This window comes from Phyllostomus discolor, chromosome 8 (assembly GCF_004126475.2).
Source record: "Phyllostomus discolor isolate MPI-MPIP mPhyDis1 chromosome 8, mPhyDis1.pri.v3, whole genome shotgun sequence".
NCBI lineage: Eukaryota > Metazoa > Chordata > Mammalia > Chiroptera > Phyllostomidae > Phyllostomus > Phyllostomus discolor.
In genome coordinates, this window is record NC_040910.2 from 45,228,559 (window position 1) to 45,245,198 (window position 16,640).

General features: G+C 52.2%; 1 protein-coding gene across 5 annotated transcripts; it reads right to left on the reverse strand.

The window, feature by feature from the left end:
• Positions 1 to 67: 67 nt before the first annotated feature.
• Positions 68 to 16,554, reverse strand: CC2D1A (coiled-coil and C2 domain containing 1A). Of its 5 annotated transcripts, none has more exons than XM_036032397.1 (29): positions 16,242 to 16,554; positions 14,766 to 14,901; positions 13,743 to 13,852; positions 13,585 to 13,650; positions 13,186 to 13,320; positions 12,857 to 13,091; positions 9,892 to 10,016; positions 9,494 to 9,566; positions 9,241 to 9,312; positions 9,017 to 9,147; positions 8,865 to 8,937; positions 8,052 to 8,185; positions 7,579 to 7,690; positions 7,326 to 7,498; positions 4,637 to 4,759; positions 4,492 to 4,550; positions 4,287 to 4,403; positions 2,979 to 3,052; positions 2,844 to 2,902; positions 2,674 to 2,725; positions 2,498 to 2,597; positions 2,323 to 2,413; positions 1,882 to 2,019; positions 1,732 to 1,793; positions 1,086 to 1,149; positions 868 to 994; positions 717 to 793; positions 588 to 635; positions 68 to 508 (listed from the first exon to the last, which is right to left on the reverse strand). In XM_036032397.1, the coding sequence occupies exons 1-29, from the start codon at positions 16,299 to 16,301 to the stop codon at positions 488 to 490; spliced, it is 2,847 nt and encodes a 948-aa protein (XP_035888290.1). In that variant the 5' UTR covers positions 16,302 to 16,554; the 3' UTR covers positions 68 to 487. The 5 variants fall into 5 exon arrangements, with proteins under 5 accessions (XP_035888290.1, XP_028376046.1, XP_028376045.1 ...); XM_028520245.2 differs by having other exon boundaries at positions 1,732 to 1,796; positions 16,242 to 16,553; XM_028520244.2 differs by having other exon boundaries at positions 7,579 to 7,693; positions 16,242 to 16,553.
• Between the last annotated feature and the right edge of the window lie 86 nt (positions 16,555 to 16,640).

Below are 16,640 nucleotides of genomic sequence, written 5' to 3' on the forward strand. Positions count from 1 at the left end.
GCGGGGTGCGGGGGAGGGGATACCCAGCCCAGCCACCCAGGGCAAGAAACAAAGACAGAGAGCTGGGTGTGGCCCTGGCTGTTTATTCCATGTGTGAGCCCTGGGGCCGAGCAGGACCAGGGCACCCCCCCTGGGGAGCCAGCCAGGTTCTGGCTGGTCTCAGAGGCTTCTTTGGGGTGTGAGTGGGCTTAGGGTTAAGGCTAGGGAGGGACAGGATGTAAAGTGCTTGCAGGAGCTCTCAGGGCTTGGTCCTGGCCACTCTCCCACCTCCGGAACAGGCCAGGGGCACAGGCTGGCTAGTGGGCACCATCCCTGATGCCCCCTGCCAGGGCTGCATGGGCCCAGCAGGGGGCAAATCCATCCAGAGCTGATTGTCTGCTGATTGTCTGCTTGTCTGGTCTGAGGCCGTGGCAGTGTCAGCTTCTTCCAGCACTGGGGCCTCGAGCCTGCTCTCCCATCTCCAGGGGCTGCCAGCGCCGTCGGCCCCTCACCTACGGAGCCGCTGCAGCTGCAGGAGAGAATGCTGGGGTGAGTGGGGGCCGTAGTCACAGCTGCTCATCCCCCACCCCAACATCTGAGCCACTCACCTCATTCTCAACCAGGTTCCGCCTGTAGAGTGCCTCCTTTGCAGGTTCCTGGGGATCCAATGAGAGGTCAGTGGGAGGCCCCTGGCAGCCCCAGTCCCCCAGTGCCCACCCGAACCCTATCCGGCTCACCCTGCTGCCTTCACTGCCAAGGCGCCGGGCAGCCTCCGTATAGAATTGTAGCTGACGTTCCAGCTGGGCCATGTATTCTGAGAGTAGGATAGGGTCAAAATGGGGCCACTGCCACTGTGCCTCCCCCAAATACCTGTCCCCGAGCCCCTACCCCGCCGGATGGCTGGGCCCCCCTGCTCCAGCTGTGCTTTCTGCCACTGGCTGCGATGCATGATATCCTGGTACTGCTGGACCACCTCTGGGGGCACTGGCCGCCGTGCCTGCCTAAAGGCCAGGATCTGTGGGGTACAAAGAGGGCTGTGAGAGCCCTGCCTGAGCCTGCAAGACCCCTCAATCCTGACCCACCAAGTCCAATGGATGGGAACCCACCTTCCGCTCCAGACGCTCCTGGTCAAAGGCCAGCACACTGAGACTATGCAGGGGTCGGCTGGATCTATGGGATGGGGATAGGGATGAGGATCTGTGAGGATCTCAGTCCTTGAATCCATTAATTTGACATGCTGGGCATTGGGGAACAGGCAGAGACAAGCCAGGCCAAGCAGTGTTGCTAAGCCCACAGCCTAGTGGTGATGATGTACATCTAGGCAACTGCACTGTATACTCAGGCAGCTGCAATGCCAAGCAGTCAAGGAGGCTTCCTAGAGGAGACGACAGGCAATTTGGGACCCACAGGAGTCAGTTGGGCAGAGAAGCCAGGAACAAGTGTGTGGGTAGAAGTAGTCAGGGCACTGTAACATAGAAGTCCAGAGGGGAGTAAAAACTAGGTGTGGCCATGAGCCAACAGGAGGGAGTGGGGAGAGAGAAGGTTGGATATACTAATACGGTCATATCAAAAAAGGTCTTAAAGATTAAGCTGAAGAGTTTAAACATGATTCTCCAGAAGAAAGGGAACCAGGAAAGGTTTTAAAGTGGGGAAGAGACATGCTCAAATTTGTGCTTGATGAGGTACTGTCCAGCAAGGGTTGAGATGGGAAGAGGGGGGTTCTTTTCAGCATGGCCTGGCCCAGCCACCTACCTGTTTGTTGGCTCCCTTGTAGGGGCAGGAATGGGAGGGGCCTTCCCTTTGGGTCCAGCAACCTGCTTCAGAGGACAAAACCAGTCTTGTGAGTCTTTGCTCCCCTTGAACCAAGCCTCCCTCCCTGGTTACTGCTGGGTGGGGGCTCACTGTGGGCACAGCTGCTGGCACAGGATCGACAACCAGCCACCTCTCAGTTATTGTCTCCAACTGCTGGGCTGTCAGTGGCTCTCGAATCCGGACCATCACCTCCAGCCGCCCTCCTGTGGGCCGGCGACCATCCAGGACCTGGGTTGGAGTAAGGAGAGGCTATTGGGAAACAGGCAGCAGCTGGAGTCCCAGGGCTGGAATCAGGAACAACCAAGGTGATTTACAAAACATGGGCCCATGAGTATGCCTGAGACACCAACTGGTCATAGTGGAATAGGACGCTGGGGGTGTTTAGGGCTGGAAGTAAGGAGGTCCTGGACTCCCAGGGGAGAGGCTGGGTCAGCACAGAGGACCCTCAGGAGGCTCAGGGCAGGGAGCATTTGAGTGATATCTGTGAGTGACAGCCATACTAGAACATTCAAATTAACGTCCACCTCTTACCTCAAGGATCTCCCGGACCTCACATGCTGTCTCCAGGGCATCCAGCTTCAGCTGGGCTGTACCTAGGACGCGGTCAGTCTTGAACAGCCCCCTGTGTACGTGAGGGGAACAGAATGGTTGCCCAGGGCAACCTCCCTGCTTCCAGAGCCCATGTAGTGCCTGGCCCCCAGCTCACCCCTTATGGACCACTTCAAACTTGATGCCTTTGGTCTGTATTGCCCTTCGGAAGCCTCGGTGACTGCGGTTGATGCAGAGCTTGAACTGCTCCTTGAACTCTGTCCAGGGAAGGAGAGAGGAGTCAGGCTCACATTCTTGCTGTGGGGGTGGGGCTCCCTGTTGCCTGTATCTCACCAGGGGAGTCTGTGCTCTTGATCACACTGGTCTTGTCTTTCTGAGCTTCTTCCTGGGACCAGACAGGAGGCAGGAAAACTCAGGGGCTGGGGCCTGGCCTGGGACCCGTGCCCGATCCAATTCCCGTCCTGATGGGGCTTAAGCCCATCTCTCTTTGGCCCTCCACATACCACATTGGGATAGGGGAAATCGAACCGAACGAAGACATCCAGATCGCCAGGGGAGAGCCCTGTGGGCAAAGAAGGGTCACAGCTGGGCAGAGAGGTGGTCCCCACGGCCCTGACCCCTGCTTGGTGCTCCCTCACCTGGAGGCGTGGGCAAGCTGATGCCCTTCACGATGAACAGGAGCATGTCATTGCTGCTGAGGTCCGGGAAGATCCTTCCGGGAGGACAGGCGGGGAGACAGAGGCACCTTAGCCCCACTGCCTGCCCTTCTTTTCCTTCGGTGGGGGCAGGGAACAAACCCCACACTGGCCTTTGGGGGTGTCTCAGCTCCTGGGCTCCAGTTTTAAAATTAGACAAACTCGAGTTCTCTGTCCAGTTTTGCCAATGACTAACTTTGGGGTCCTTTCTTTAGTTTGCACATGTTTATTTAGTACCAGCTTTGCACCAGCCAGTGGCCTTGCTGCTGGAGGACCTTCCCTTTATCTAACTGTTTCTGGAGCCTCCTACTATATGCCAGCCAGTGCCCTAGCTGCTATGGGGCCTTCTCTTCATTTGACGTTATCTGAGTACCTACTATGTGCCAGCTAGTTGCCTCATGGCTGGGGAAACTTTCTTTCACTTAGCAATATTTCTGGAACCCTTACTGTGTGCCAGCCTATGTTCTCATTGCTGGGGATACGGACGTAAATAAGAGAGACCTGTCTCTGTGCTCATGGAGCCTGAGCTGGCTGAGTGGGAAGATGACCCATGAACATATAAATAAAGAAACAAAGCAACTCTGCAAAGAATTAAAATGGGAAAGATGGAAGTGTGCTCAGGAGGGGCTGCTCTACACAGGGTGATCAGTGAGGGCCAACATCATTAGTGATGCTGGGTGTCAAGAAGGGAGTGCGACATGGAGACCTGGGGAAGAGGGTCTGGGCAGCACAAACCTCGGGGGTGGAGGCCGAGTAGGAACATGGTTGGTGTGTTTGAGGGACCAAAAAGAGGTCTGTGTGGCAGGAGAGGAGCCAACTGAGGCCAACAGGGAGAGAGGAGATGATGGGGAGCCAGGGATGCAGATACGGCAAAGCCGGGGAACATAGTGTAGGTTTTCCTAGGTGGTTATCCTAGGTTATCCCAGTGGCTGCATCTAACCTCACCTGAAAGTGGGAAAAATGATTCCAACCATCCAGGGTGTGGGAACACTTCACTGGAGCAGGACTAACAACCGCCATCCTGAGGGCTCACACAGGCCCCTGGGACAGGGCTCACTTCTGCACTCACTACATCTTCCCCGTTTCCAAATGTGTCACTGCCAACACCCCCTCACTCGCCGGCCTTCACTTGTATCTCATGCCTGCCTTAAGACCCTTATGTGTGCTATGCTCCCACCACCCGCCAGCTCCTGGGGAGGGAGAACCCCTCCTCAAATGGGCATCTGAGCCAGGGGCCACTGGGAGCCTTACTTGATGATGCTGAAGGTTCTCTGCTCAAAGTGGGCAGTGGGTGTGGGGAGACCCCGGGCGAAGGCCTGCTTCAGGGTCTCCATGCTCCGCTTACAGTCCTCTGCCAGTTTCTCAAATCTGCCACAAGAGGGCCCTGCTCAGGTCTTTGGTCTCAGAGACAGGCAGGGGGTGCACACCCAGGCAGAGGTGGGCACGGGGCACTTACTTGCTGGTTTCGGCAATGTTGCCCAGGTGGGTGAACTGGTTAGAGTGATTTAGACACATCTGGTGAGGCAGAAGACAGTGAAGGGAGAGTTGAAGGACTATGACCCTGGAGAAGGCCTGCTGACCCGGGCCAGGGGTCCCCTTACCTCATGCTGCTGCCTTAGAAGCTTGGTGAGTTCACCATAGCGCCGGGCAGACTCCTGAGACAGACCAGGGCCAGGACGCTGGACCAGGGCAAAGTCATCCTTGTTGACAGGGGCGGGTGGCACCTGAAAGGTCAAGGCTCATGAGGAGAGGCCTGATGGTCAGCAATGAGCAGGCCCACCCTAACCCCTCCTTGGAGAGGCCTTCCCCAACCACTCCTCTGTCCCCTGTCCCTGCTCTTTCTTCTTCCTCAAAGAGAAAAGTGACACTACCTCTTTTGGATAGTTCTAACAAAAATGGCAGAATCTGTTAACTGTTTCCCCCAAATCTGATCCACAACCTCTTCCCTAGTTCTGGCTGGGCACATGGTAGCCCTGCAAGAAAATGTTCCAGCCTCCCTTGCAGCTAGGTACAGCCACGTGACTCAGTTCTGACCAATGAGAGGTGAGCAGGAGGGATGGCACCTCTATGCCACTTTCTTTAGAGGAAACTTCTTGGCCTGCAATTTGTCTCCCTCATGGCTTCCCACGGACAGGATGCAGACAGATTAGTGGTCCACTTGAACCATGTGGACAAGGATAACCTCCTCAGGTGTGGCAAAACAACAAAATAGAAAAAACCTGGACTTCCAGCAAAATGGAGGAATAGGTGGATGCATCGTACCTCCTCGCACAACCAAGATTAGAACAACAATAATTTACAACAATAATTTAGACAGAATAACACCCAGAACTGACAGAGGATTTATCTGAATGGAAGTTGGACAGCCAAGAAGTTGAAGTAGACCCGCACATCCAGACTGATAGGAGAAGACGAGCAGGGCAGGTGCGGGGCTGGCGCGAGGAGGTCGGGGAAAATCTGGCTCGAAATTGGTGCGACAGCCATCTGGGGAGCAAGAACGCAGCGGTGATCCCTGAATACGCAAGCTGCGGCTGGTGGACCCAGTGAGGCAGCGATTGTGGACCAGGTCAGAGCTCGCAGCCCAGGATCCCAGAGAAGGGTCTGAGCTCAGGAGAACGGAACTACCGCCATTGTTCCCTCCCGTCCCCGCCCCCACATATAATGTCACAATCTAGCAACTGGGGTGCCCAGCCCCGGTGAACACCTAAGGCTCCGCCCCCCACCGTAACAAGAGCGACCAGACCGGGGAAAAAAAAAGGAGATACTGGGAAAGATATGTTTCCAACAGAACAGATCAGTCCCCCAGGGCTCATCCTTTTGAGTGACCAAGAAATAGCCAATCTATCAGATGCACAGTTCAAAACACTGGTGATCAGAAAGCTCACGGAATTGATTGATTTTGGGCGCAAATTAGATGAAAGGATGCAGGTTACCATAAAAGAGATGCAGGAAGATACACGGAGGAGAGCCAATAGTGAAAGGAAGGAACCTGAGTCTCAAAACAATACAGTGGGCCAGAAGGAAGATAGAATCAACCAAGCAGGAAAGCATGATGAAATAAGAATTAAAAAAAACGAGGAAAAGCTTAAGAGCATCCAGGACACCTTTAAACGTTCCAACATCCGAATTATAGGGGTACCAGAATGGGAAGGGGAAAAGCAACAAATTGAGCACGTATTTGAACAAATAATAAAGGAGAACTTCCCCAATCTGGCAAAGGGAACAGTCTTCCAAGAAATCCAAGAAGCTCAGAGAGCCCCAAAGAAGTTGGACCCAAGAAGAAACACACCAACGCACATCATAATTACATTAGCCAAGGTAAAAACGAAGGAGAGAATCCTAGAAGCAGTAAGAGATAAGGGGACAGTAACCTACAAAGGAGTTCCCATCAGACTGTCAACTGATTTCTCCAAAGAGACCTTACAGGCAAGAAAGGGCTGGAAAGAAATATTCCAAGTCATGAAAGACAAGGACCTACATCCCAGATTGCTCTATCCAGCAAACCTCTCATTTAGAATGGAAGGGCAGATAAAATGCTTCTCAGATAAGGTCAAGTTAAACCTTGCGGCTGGTGGACCCAAGGTTCACCTTGGGGAGTTCATCAACACCAAGCCCTTATTTTATGAAATGCTAAAGGGACTTATCTAAGAAAAGAAGATAAAGAAAAGACATGTATAGTAAAAGGACAGCAAACTCACAATTATTAACAACCACACCTAAAGCAAAACCAAAAGAAACTAAGTAAACAACTAGAACAGGAACAGAACCACAGAAATGGAGGGCACATGGAGGGTTAGCAGCAGGGAGGTGGGAGGAGGAGAGGGGGGAAAAGGTATAGAGAATAAGTAGCATAGAATGTAGGTTGAAAATAGATAGGGGGAGGGCAAGAATAGTACGGGAAATGTAGAAGCTAAAGAACTCATAAGTATGACACATGGACATGAACTAAAGGGGGGGAACGTGGGTGAAAGAGAGGGTACAGGGTGGAGGGGAGAGAAGGGGGAAATGGGACAACTGTAATAGCATAATCAATAAAATATATTAAAAAAAAAGAAAAAAAAAAAGAAAAAACCTGGGCTCTGGAGATTCTTTAAAAGAGCCCAAAGCATCCTGAGTACTACATGTAAGAAACATAAACATCTGTCTTATTTAACCCTCTCTCATGAGGGGTCTATTTGTTAAAGCAGCTTAGCCTGAACCCTACTAATATATTCCAAGTCACATGGCTGTTAAGTGGCCAGGTTCAACAGGTGAGCACCTGGGAAGGTTTAGCAGGCCTAGAGGTTTCACCTTGGTGATATCCACAGGCAGCCCATTGCGTGAGGCCTCCAGCATGGGATCCAGCCCCTTGGCCTGGCGCAAGTGCATCTTGGCACCCTCCACGTCGTTCTTCTGCTTGGCTCTCAATGCAGCCTGCAAAAGTTGCTTCTTTCGGCCCTCTAGGAAGGCCAGCTGCTGCTGGGCTGTGGGCATATGGGTATCTGTGAGTGCTGCCCAACTCATGGCCAGGTGATGAGCAGCAAGGTGAACAGGGGGCACTTACCTCTGGTGGATGTGCCTTTGGGGGCTGCTTTGGCTGCTGAAGTGGATCCTAGCTGGGGTGCCCTTGAGGATGGGGCCTTGGGCTGGGCCATGGGGACCGCAGGGCTGTTGGGCTGCTGAAGGATGGAGAGGAAGTCAGAACTATCCCAGCATCTATGGTGAGGTCACCCCCCAAATCGTCAGGGCCTGACACTGACAACAGTGACCAGCTTAGTTTCTGCTTCCTCGGCACTAAGGATTCAGTCCTTTCTTACAGAATCCTTGCAACAGCTCTTGAGAGGCAGGGACTGCAACTATGCCCACTTTATAGATGAGGAGACTGAGGCTCAGAGAATAAAATGACTTGCCCATGGCCACATGGTCAGGAGGTGGCAAGGCTAGGACAGGCCAGTTCTTTCTGGCTCAAGGCTGGGACTGTCAGAGTTTACTTTGCTGCCACTCCCTGACTCACTTCAAGGGTCCTGCCCCTCATACCTTCTTGGGGTCCTCATCCTCTTCATCCTCTGGGCCTTCATCCTGGTTGGCCAGCTTCATGGCGGTCTCCAGGACCCCCACCAGGCTCGGCTGGGTGGACTCGGAGGCTTCTAGGCCCTGGATAGGGGGAAAGCCTGGGCGGCCAATTGGGGCCCCGTCAGGAGGGAGCGGCCCATGCCATGATGGTGGATGGTGGAGAGGTGGGTTCCTCCCCTCCAAAGGAGCCTTAGGCCTTTCAAGCCACTTTAAATGTGGGAAAGAGCTGCCGGAGGTTTGGTATAGACACCAGACCATGTCAACCTTTCTCTTGCCTCCTCTCACCTGACCCTGGGCCTTGACCAGACTCCAAAAAGGAAGCTCTGTAAGGTGCTGTGCCGGCTACAAGGGGTGGTCCTGGGCCTGGGGGTACTTCCAGGGGACCGAAGTACAGATATCATTGTTCTCAGTGGGGATGCACTGGCAGCTCTGAGAACCCAGAGGACTCAAACCCACTGGAGGGCTAATGGGAGGCCAAGTAGGTATCGTAAAGCTAAAGAACCAATGACTAGGAAGGAGTGAGTCAAACAAAAGAAAAGGAAAGATCAGTTACAGTGGGCTGGCTAATGGGCTCTTCAAATAAAATCCCCTGATTTTTAGTGTTTGCCAATTTCCATGGTATTAACACTCCCACTGTACTGATTTAAGGTACCAATTGTCTAACAAGCTTGCAGAATTCCTGAATGTGTAGCAATCAACTCCCTGAGCCTGTACAGTCAGAAGGAAGTACTGGCAAAGGCTCAGGGGCTGGAGGGGTAGGGTGGGGGCAGGGCCTACCTGGGGGCACAGGCAGCTCAGCCACATCCACGGCTCGGCCAGCTTTGTGGGCTCGAATGGCATCTTGGTATTGCTGTGGGGGACACAGGTGTTAGGACTCCCTGAGCACAGTCTCCAGGGGCTGCCCACGCACCCACTTGGCCCCCATGCACCTTGACAATGCGCTCATGCATGCGAGCCTTCCGCTGGTCTCCCTTGGCCTTAGCCTGGGCCGCAGCCACATGGTATCGCTCCATCCGCTGCTCCAGTGCCTCCAGAAGAGTCCTTGGGGGTGGGGGAATCTCTGGGCCCAATGGGGTTGAGAGGCAGGGTTAAGAGTCTTTGAAGGAGAGACTGTCTTGCCTTGATCTGTCCACCCAAAGTCCCAGGAACCTACCTGGTGTGGATGGCACTGTGCTGGGAGTTGGAGGCTGCAGCGGTGGTGATGGTGGATCTGGGGGCAGCTGGTCTGGAGGCAGAGAAATCCAGTGCAGTGAAGGGCTTGCTTGTGGCCACCCCCATCCCCACCCCTACACAAGACTGGTGTGGCCCGACTGGGTCTCAGTCCTGACCAGAGGAGGCAGCAGTATCAGGAAGAAGTCAGTGGAGGCCTCCAATAGTCCTGGAGGGTGGGCGGATAGGGTACTCACCAGGTGGAGGGGGCAAGCGAGACAGGTCCACAGGCTCCCCTCGGCTCAGAGCCTCCAAAACAGCATCAAAGCTCTGTAAGAAGGAAGGTGGTCAGGAGAGGCAGCAGCTGGAGCCGGAACCCTAGGCAGAGCCTCCATGCCCTGCCATGTGACAGTGGACTCCCAGTCTGCCCCTTCCTTTGCCCAATCTTGCTCAAATCTCTTCTCACACTTAGGCCCATCTCACAGAAAGGGTAAACTAAGGTTGCAAGAGATGCAGAGGATAATACCTAGAGAGTAATCAAGCTGGGATTTAAATTTAGGTATATCTGACTTCAGAGCCCATGGTCTTTGCCATTATGTAATGTTGGAAGCATCCTATTCTTTCCACGTGAACCTGTCTGTCAGTTTGGACGTACCTTGGCCACACGGAAGTGCCTGGCGGCGGTGGAGGTATCCCCCTGCTGTTTGGCATGGAGGGCAGCCAGCTTGTACTCACGTTGGCGGCTCTGCAGCTGAGCCAGGGGGCCAGTGCTGCAGGGACCTGGAAGGAGAGCAGAGGACAAACCATTTCTACTCTCACAACAAAGACTGTTCTTAGGCCCATTTTATAGATGTGAGAACTATAGCTCAGGGAGGGATGCTGTCTCTCCAAAGTCATGCAGCCTGAAAAATGCATCGTGGGACTCAACTTAGGCCTGGCAGGCTCTAGAGCCACTGCTGTTTTGCTCCCAGAAAATTTTGGAAAATTTTATGTACCCTAATGTATTTTTGAATTGGCACCTAAAATTCTTCATCTTAAGTTTCAAAAGTAGCCAATGTATTCATTCCCAGTATCTTGCAAATATTGACATGTAAAAAAGAAAACTATCACACCACTCTTTTAAACCTAATGGTTTTTAACTACCATGATGATTTGTAACTCACCAATATTCACTGAAAAAAAAACACAAAACACGGCAGCCCTGGCTGGTGTAGCTCAGTGATTGAGCGTGGGCTGCGAACCAAAGGGTCACCGGTTCGATTCCCAGTCAGGGCACATGGGTTGCAGGCCAGGTCCAGGTCCCTGGTGGTGGCCACGTGGGAAGCAACGACACATTGATGTTTCTTTCCCTCTCTTTCTCCCTCCCTTCCCCTCTTTCTAAAAATAAATAAATAAAATCTTTAAAAAAATATGGCAAAATTCATATAAGGCACAATCCACCATCTTAACCATTTTCAAGTGCACAGTTCGGTGGTATTAAGTACATCCATTAGTTGAGCAACCATCAGCTCCATCCATCCACGAAACAGAACACTTTCTCATCCTCCCAAGCTGGAATTCTGCCCCCACTAAACACTAACTCCCCACCCCTCCCCCAGTCCCTGGCTCCCACCGTTCTTCCTGTCTCTATGAATCTGACTCCCCTAGGGACCTCATGTAAGTAGAATCAGACAGTATTTGCTCTTTTTGACTGGCTTATTTCATCTAGCGTAACATTTAACCAGTTCACCCACATTGTAGCATGTATCAGAATGTCCTTTCTTTTTAAGGCTGCATAGTATTTCATTGTAAAGATATACTATTTTGTTTACCCATTCGTCCATCAATAGACACTTGGGCTGCTTCTACCTTTGGTCATACTGCTATGAACATGGATGTGTAAATATCTCTTCATGTCTCTGCTTTTAATTCCTTTGAGTATATACCGACATTTACTAATAAAATATTCCCCAGGGATCACTTTTGCAGTTGGGAATTTCACATCTTCTCTTCTTTCTATCCACGTCCCCACAGAATTTTATCCTAACATGATCTACGTGGGCACCTGAAAACTGTTTTTTGACCACCCTATCAAACATTTGTCACCAAAATACATTTATGTAGTGTGTTGGCAAAGTTGGGAAACAGAGGATTAAACTGCTTTTTAAATAGTAATTTAGTTTTGAATATGCTCAAGACATTTGTATCTCTAAATTGAAAGCAATAGGTACAACTGTTGGTACAAAAAACAAAGCACAATAGATACACCATCCAGTGACCACAAAACTAGAAACAGCTGGGAAACAGCCTGCGTTGTACTCTTTCAGACGGACAACTGACCCCCTACTTTAGGTTTAGGGGCACTTGCCTAAGAAGGTATCTATAGGTAGAGACTAAACACCTTGATATTTGATTAACTTATTATCACATTTCTACGTTAAAAAATTTTTCTTTTGGGGTTGAACAACTGTTACAGTTATACTTATCACATAATTGAGCATGACATAAATATCTCAAACTTTCTAATAAATACCTTTTACACACCAAGAGTAAAATTTTATTGGCAAGGTACCTCTTGCTGACATAGTAAAGGCTGAGTCCACCTCCTAACATTTAGCTCCTGATTCCCATTCATTCCTTTTCTGCTTTCTTTTTTCCTTTTTTAAAGTGCTTCACACCAACAAATAGATGGGAATACAGAGAGTCGATTCTCCAAACCCCTGCTGAGCTATATGCCAAAAATCTAATCATGAAAATTTGGGGGTGGTTTTGGCTAAGAATTTCAGGTGACAATTTCCAACAGTCTTCCTTGTACTTTGCCAAAAACAATGACCTAGAGACCAGCCTGGCCACAGAAGGATTTAGAGACCCAGTGTCTACACTCTCAACCTCAGGCCAGCCTTTTATGTCATCTCATTGGTTCCCATTTGCCCCTGGAGCAGAGCCCAGAGTTCAAATTCTAGAAGGGAGGGAGCGGGTACTCCTTCCTGTAGTGAAGGAGAGACCCAAGAGGGGAAGGTTGGGAAGGAAAACCTCTAGGTAGGTGTGTCCTCCAGCCAGGTGAGTTTTAGGAGAAAAGATGGACAAGCTGAGTGCTTGAAAATTTTTCACTTAAAACTCTACATGTGGGAATTTCCTCAGCCCTAAAAAAGTACTAAAATCAAGTACTAACACAGGCTGCAATGTTATCCTAAGTGAAGGAAGCCAGACGGAAAAGGACAAATAGTGTATGGTTCTACTTACATGAAATATCTAGAAGATGCAAATTCATTAAGACAGAAAGTAGAATAGAGGTTACTAGGAGCTAGGGGAGGGGTGGGGAGTTAGTGTTTAATGGGGACAGACCTTCCGTTTGGGGTGAAGTTTGGGAAATAGAGGTGGTGGTTGCACAACACTGTGAGTGAACTACATGCTACTCAATTGTATACTGAAAAATGGTTAAAATGGCACATGTTATGTTATATATTTCACCATCACAAAAAAAAAAAGGTATTCATGAACTCCGGAGGCATGCAGACCTGGGAAAGGAAGGGGTATTTAAAATATCTCGCAATCAGTATAGGGCCTTCCCCCTCACAGAAGGGCCAACCACTGAATACATCCTCCAACATCCCATGTCAGCAACCCTGCACTTGGCCTACCTGAGGGCAGCTGGGGCTTAGCCAGGCCCAGTGACGAGGCTGGGGCAGTGGAAGGAGGACCTTCCACTGTGACCCTGGGTTCTGGGGCTGGCGGGTTCATAGAGGCTGGCAGGGTGGGTGCAGATGTGTGGCTGGATGTAGCCATTGGGCCTTTCCCCACGGCAACTGGTGGTGGGATGTCCTCTTCGTCGATGGCATTGCCCTTCTGGACGGAGGCCAGCAGGTTTTCTAGTGTCTGGGAGAAGGTGGGAATGTGGGTTTTGAAAGAGCCCGGAGCTGAGTGCAGGGGCAGTGGTAGGGTCCCAGCACTCTCCCGTCTGCCCACTCACCTTAAGTCCTCGGTCGTAGCGCCGCATCTTGGCACTGTCTCCAGTTTGCCTAGCACTTTCAATTGCTGTCTGGTAGAGGGCCAGCCTCTCCTGCAAGGTGGCCTCCACTCCTGGGCTGGGGGCTGTAGCTTTCAGCTGTGGGAGGGGCCCGCCCGGGGCATGGTGTGGGTGGGTGATGACCCAACTCAGCCCACTCTGCAGGTGTCCTTGGTTGAGGGCCTACTGCTCACTTGGCATGTCACCCCTGGGCCAGTTGCTCACCCCCCTTGGAAGGTCAGAAATTATCATCCCCTCCCCTAGTACAGACAACTTGAGCTCAGAAGTATCCCATCACCTGCCTGAGGTCAAGGGAAGGCCTTGAACCCTGAGCTATAGGGAACAGGGTTGTTGGACATATACCTGGGCCACAGGAGGGTGGGACTCCAATGTCTTCTGCTCCTCCCCAAGGACCTCATTTAGTTCCGCCTGCAGGGACACAAGGCCGGGAGGCTGCATGAGGGCCTGACAGATGGGGAAACAATGGGAGGGGAGGCCCTCTGCTCCACCTGGACACTCACCAGCAGATCATCATCAGCTTCTACATCCTCATCGTCTGTCCCCTCCTCCTCATCTGGGTCTCTCATGCACAAGCTGGCCATCTTCTCAATGGCCTCCATAGGCAGGGGACCTGGCAGCAGGAGGAGGTGCCAGCTGGACCAGGATCCTTCGAGAGTCCCCAGTCTCCCATTCTGGGAGCCCCAAAGAATATGGTGGCAGGCATGATCCTGCTCCCCAGCTGACCTCACCGGCCTTATCCCTTCCTTATAAAGCCTGCATTCAAACTCTGGCTCTGCAACTTCCTCACTGTGGGGTGCTGGGCAGGTTGGGTTACTCAAACTTTTTGTGGCTCTGTGCATGTCCAAGAATGACTGCAAAAGAGCTGCATGTATTGATATGGGGTTACAAATAAATTTTGGCCAGTAGGTAAATTCATAAATACAAAATTTGTGATAATGAGGACCAACTGTATTAGTTAAAAAGTGTAAAGGCTACGTTTGCCCTCTGGGCTCCAGCCCCACTTGACCACTTTGGAATCCTCTGTCTACTGCCATCTCCCCTAGAGCTTTTGCATGTGCTGTGACCCCTCTCAGAAGTACTCCCCAAATCTTCATGTGGCCCTACCCATCATGGGTGCCTCCCCCATGAATTCTTCCCAGATCACAGGTCTCTCCCATTGTCCTGTGTTAACCCCATCCCAGCCCTGATCAGTGGGCTAGACGACTCACCAGGTCCAGTGTGAAGTCCTTTAAAAACACTAGACGATTAACTCTGGTGATGTAAGTGTGGTTTATTCTCATTTTATAGATGGGGAAACAGGCCCAAACAGGTGGTGGGATGTATTAAGTCACAGCGGCAGAGTTGGGATTCAAACACTCACTCTGGGCCCAGAGTTGATCATTTAACCTTTAACCCAGACTGTGGGTTTAAGGAGGGCAGAGACCTTTCCTGTCTCCTTTCCTCTGTCTTCCTAGCACCCAGCTCTGAGCCTGGCCCATAGTGGGAGCTCAGGAAATGTTCCACAGGTGGGTTGAGAGTCTCACCTTTGCCCTTGAGCTTCTCCAGGGCTTGGGGCGGGCCCCCAACCAAAGCCAAGAACTCAGCCTCTAGTTCCTCATTGTTAACTCCATCCTCAGGCATCATCAGGCCATCTGGGGAGAGATCAACCAGCAGGCCCAGCTGCGGGAATAGCAAGAGTTCAGTCAGACATTGGGATGCTCCTCACCTAGCCAGAGGCAGCCATGATGGACTCAGAGTACCCTCGGAAGGAAGAGAATCCAGGCCTCCTGGCAAGGCCATTTCCCTGGGGAGTGCCAGAAGTCTGGAACGGGCCCAGAATGCAACAGGTGTCCCAAGATTGGCCAGGCCCTTTGGCATAGATCAACACGAGGCAAAGGGCAGGTGGAGAGACCCAGTTTCTTGCTCTGAGTCTGTACCCATGATGCGCTGCTAGCAGAGCAGTGGGGAAAGCAGGCCCCATACCCTCCCTAAGGCACTGCCACTCCCTACGCCTGGGCTTTTTCTTTCAGCATCCTCCTCAACAGAGGAGGATATGCAGGAAGGTCAGAGGTGTCAAAAGTAAACAGAAGCCCTGACAGTAACATGATGTTGAAAATGAGGTCTTCGCTGTGTAACAGATTGTCTCCCTATCTATCCTATCCTGGTTGATGACCCATCATGACATGGTAATATTAGGTTGCACTATACAAAATTGTCCTTTCTGTGGATCAAAAATGGGCCAGTATTACCAATTACACATGACTCCTTCTAATGGTAACAATGATAGTAACACTTACTGAGTGCTATGTTTTAGCACTATCCATAAACTATCCCAATGAATCTTCATAACTGTCCTATGACACAGGGACTCTTAGGGCCTCCATTTTACAGATGAGGAAACTGAGTTTGGGAGCTATGAGGCTGAGTATCCAATGTGCAGAGGCCAAGTGGGACCTTCAGGTTGGCCAGACTCTAACACCTGGTACTAAGCAATGGCCTGGGCTCCTTCCATCAAAGCTGAGAAAAATCACTCTTCTGGTGCGTGGAAGAGAATATACGGGAGAGAGGGAGAAGGGACCCAGCCACAGTCCTGTGGGCTAATAGGAGCACCTCTGGATTTGCCCTTAGCTCTGGCCAAGCTGTTAGTTCCCATGACCATGGGCAGGTGTCTTCATCTTTCTCGGCCTCAGTGCCATCTTTACAATGGGGGTAAAAACAGTCTGACCTGGCCGAGCTGATGCGGCGGTTCAGAGCGAGCTCAGGCCAGGGGAGCAGTCTCCCCTGTCCTTATCCCAGGTCGAGGCCTTTCCCTCACCGACTGGAGCTGCTGCAGCAACAGGTGGCCCTGAGCCTAGGGCGGGGCGCCAGCAGCTGGGGTGCCAGACAGAGTAGGCCGCATTTAAGGGGGTCAAACCTCACTTTAGGGGCGGGGACCGGGGCTCACCTGGGGGTGGAGATCGGGTTCCCCTGAGGGTAGGTAGGGAGGGTGGCCTTGGTGGGACCACAGGGTACTGACTCACCTGGCGGGCGGCGGCGGCGCCTCGGCCCGGGGGTCCCGCGGTTCCTTTCCTCCTGTGCATCTTCCAGGCTAGATAATCCGACCACAGCCCCCTAGCCTGGCCTTGCCCTGCCTCCTCCCCCGGGGCCTATCGCCGCGCACGCGCCTTTCCTGAGCCCCGCGCCCGTCGCCGGCGCCCTGCGACCGCAGACCCAGCGTCCTCGGTCTCCCGGACGGCCGCCCTACTTCCGCCTCGTCCCTTGGGCGCCGCGGCACCGGAGAGCTGCCACTGGACTTGCCGTGCCCATCACACTGAAACTACAACTCCCGGCAGGCATTGCGCAAGTGCGCACGCGCGCCTCCAGGTGGTGGGTCGTGCGGTTCTTGTTGCGGCGACAGGCGGGCCCTGTGTGAATGTGAG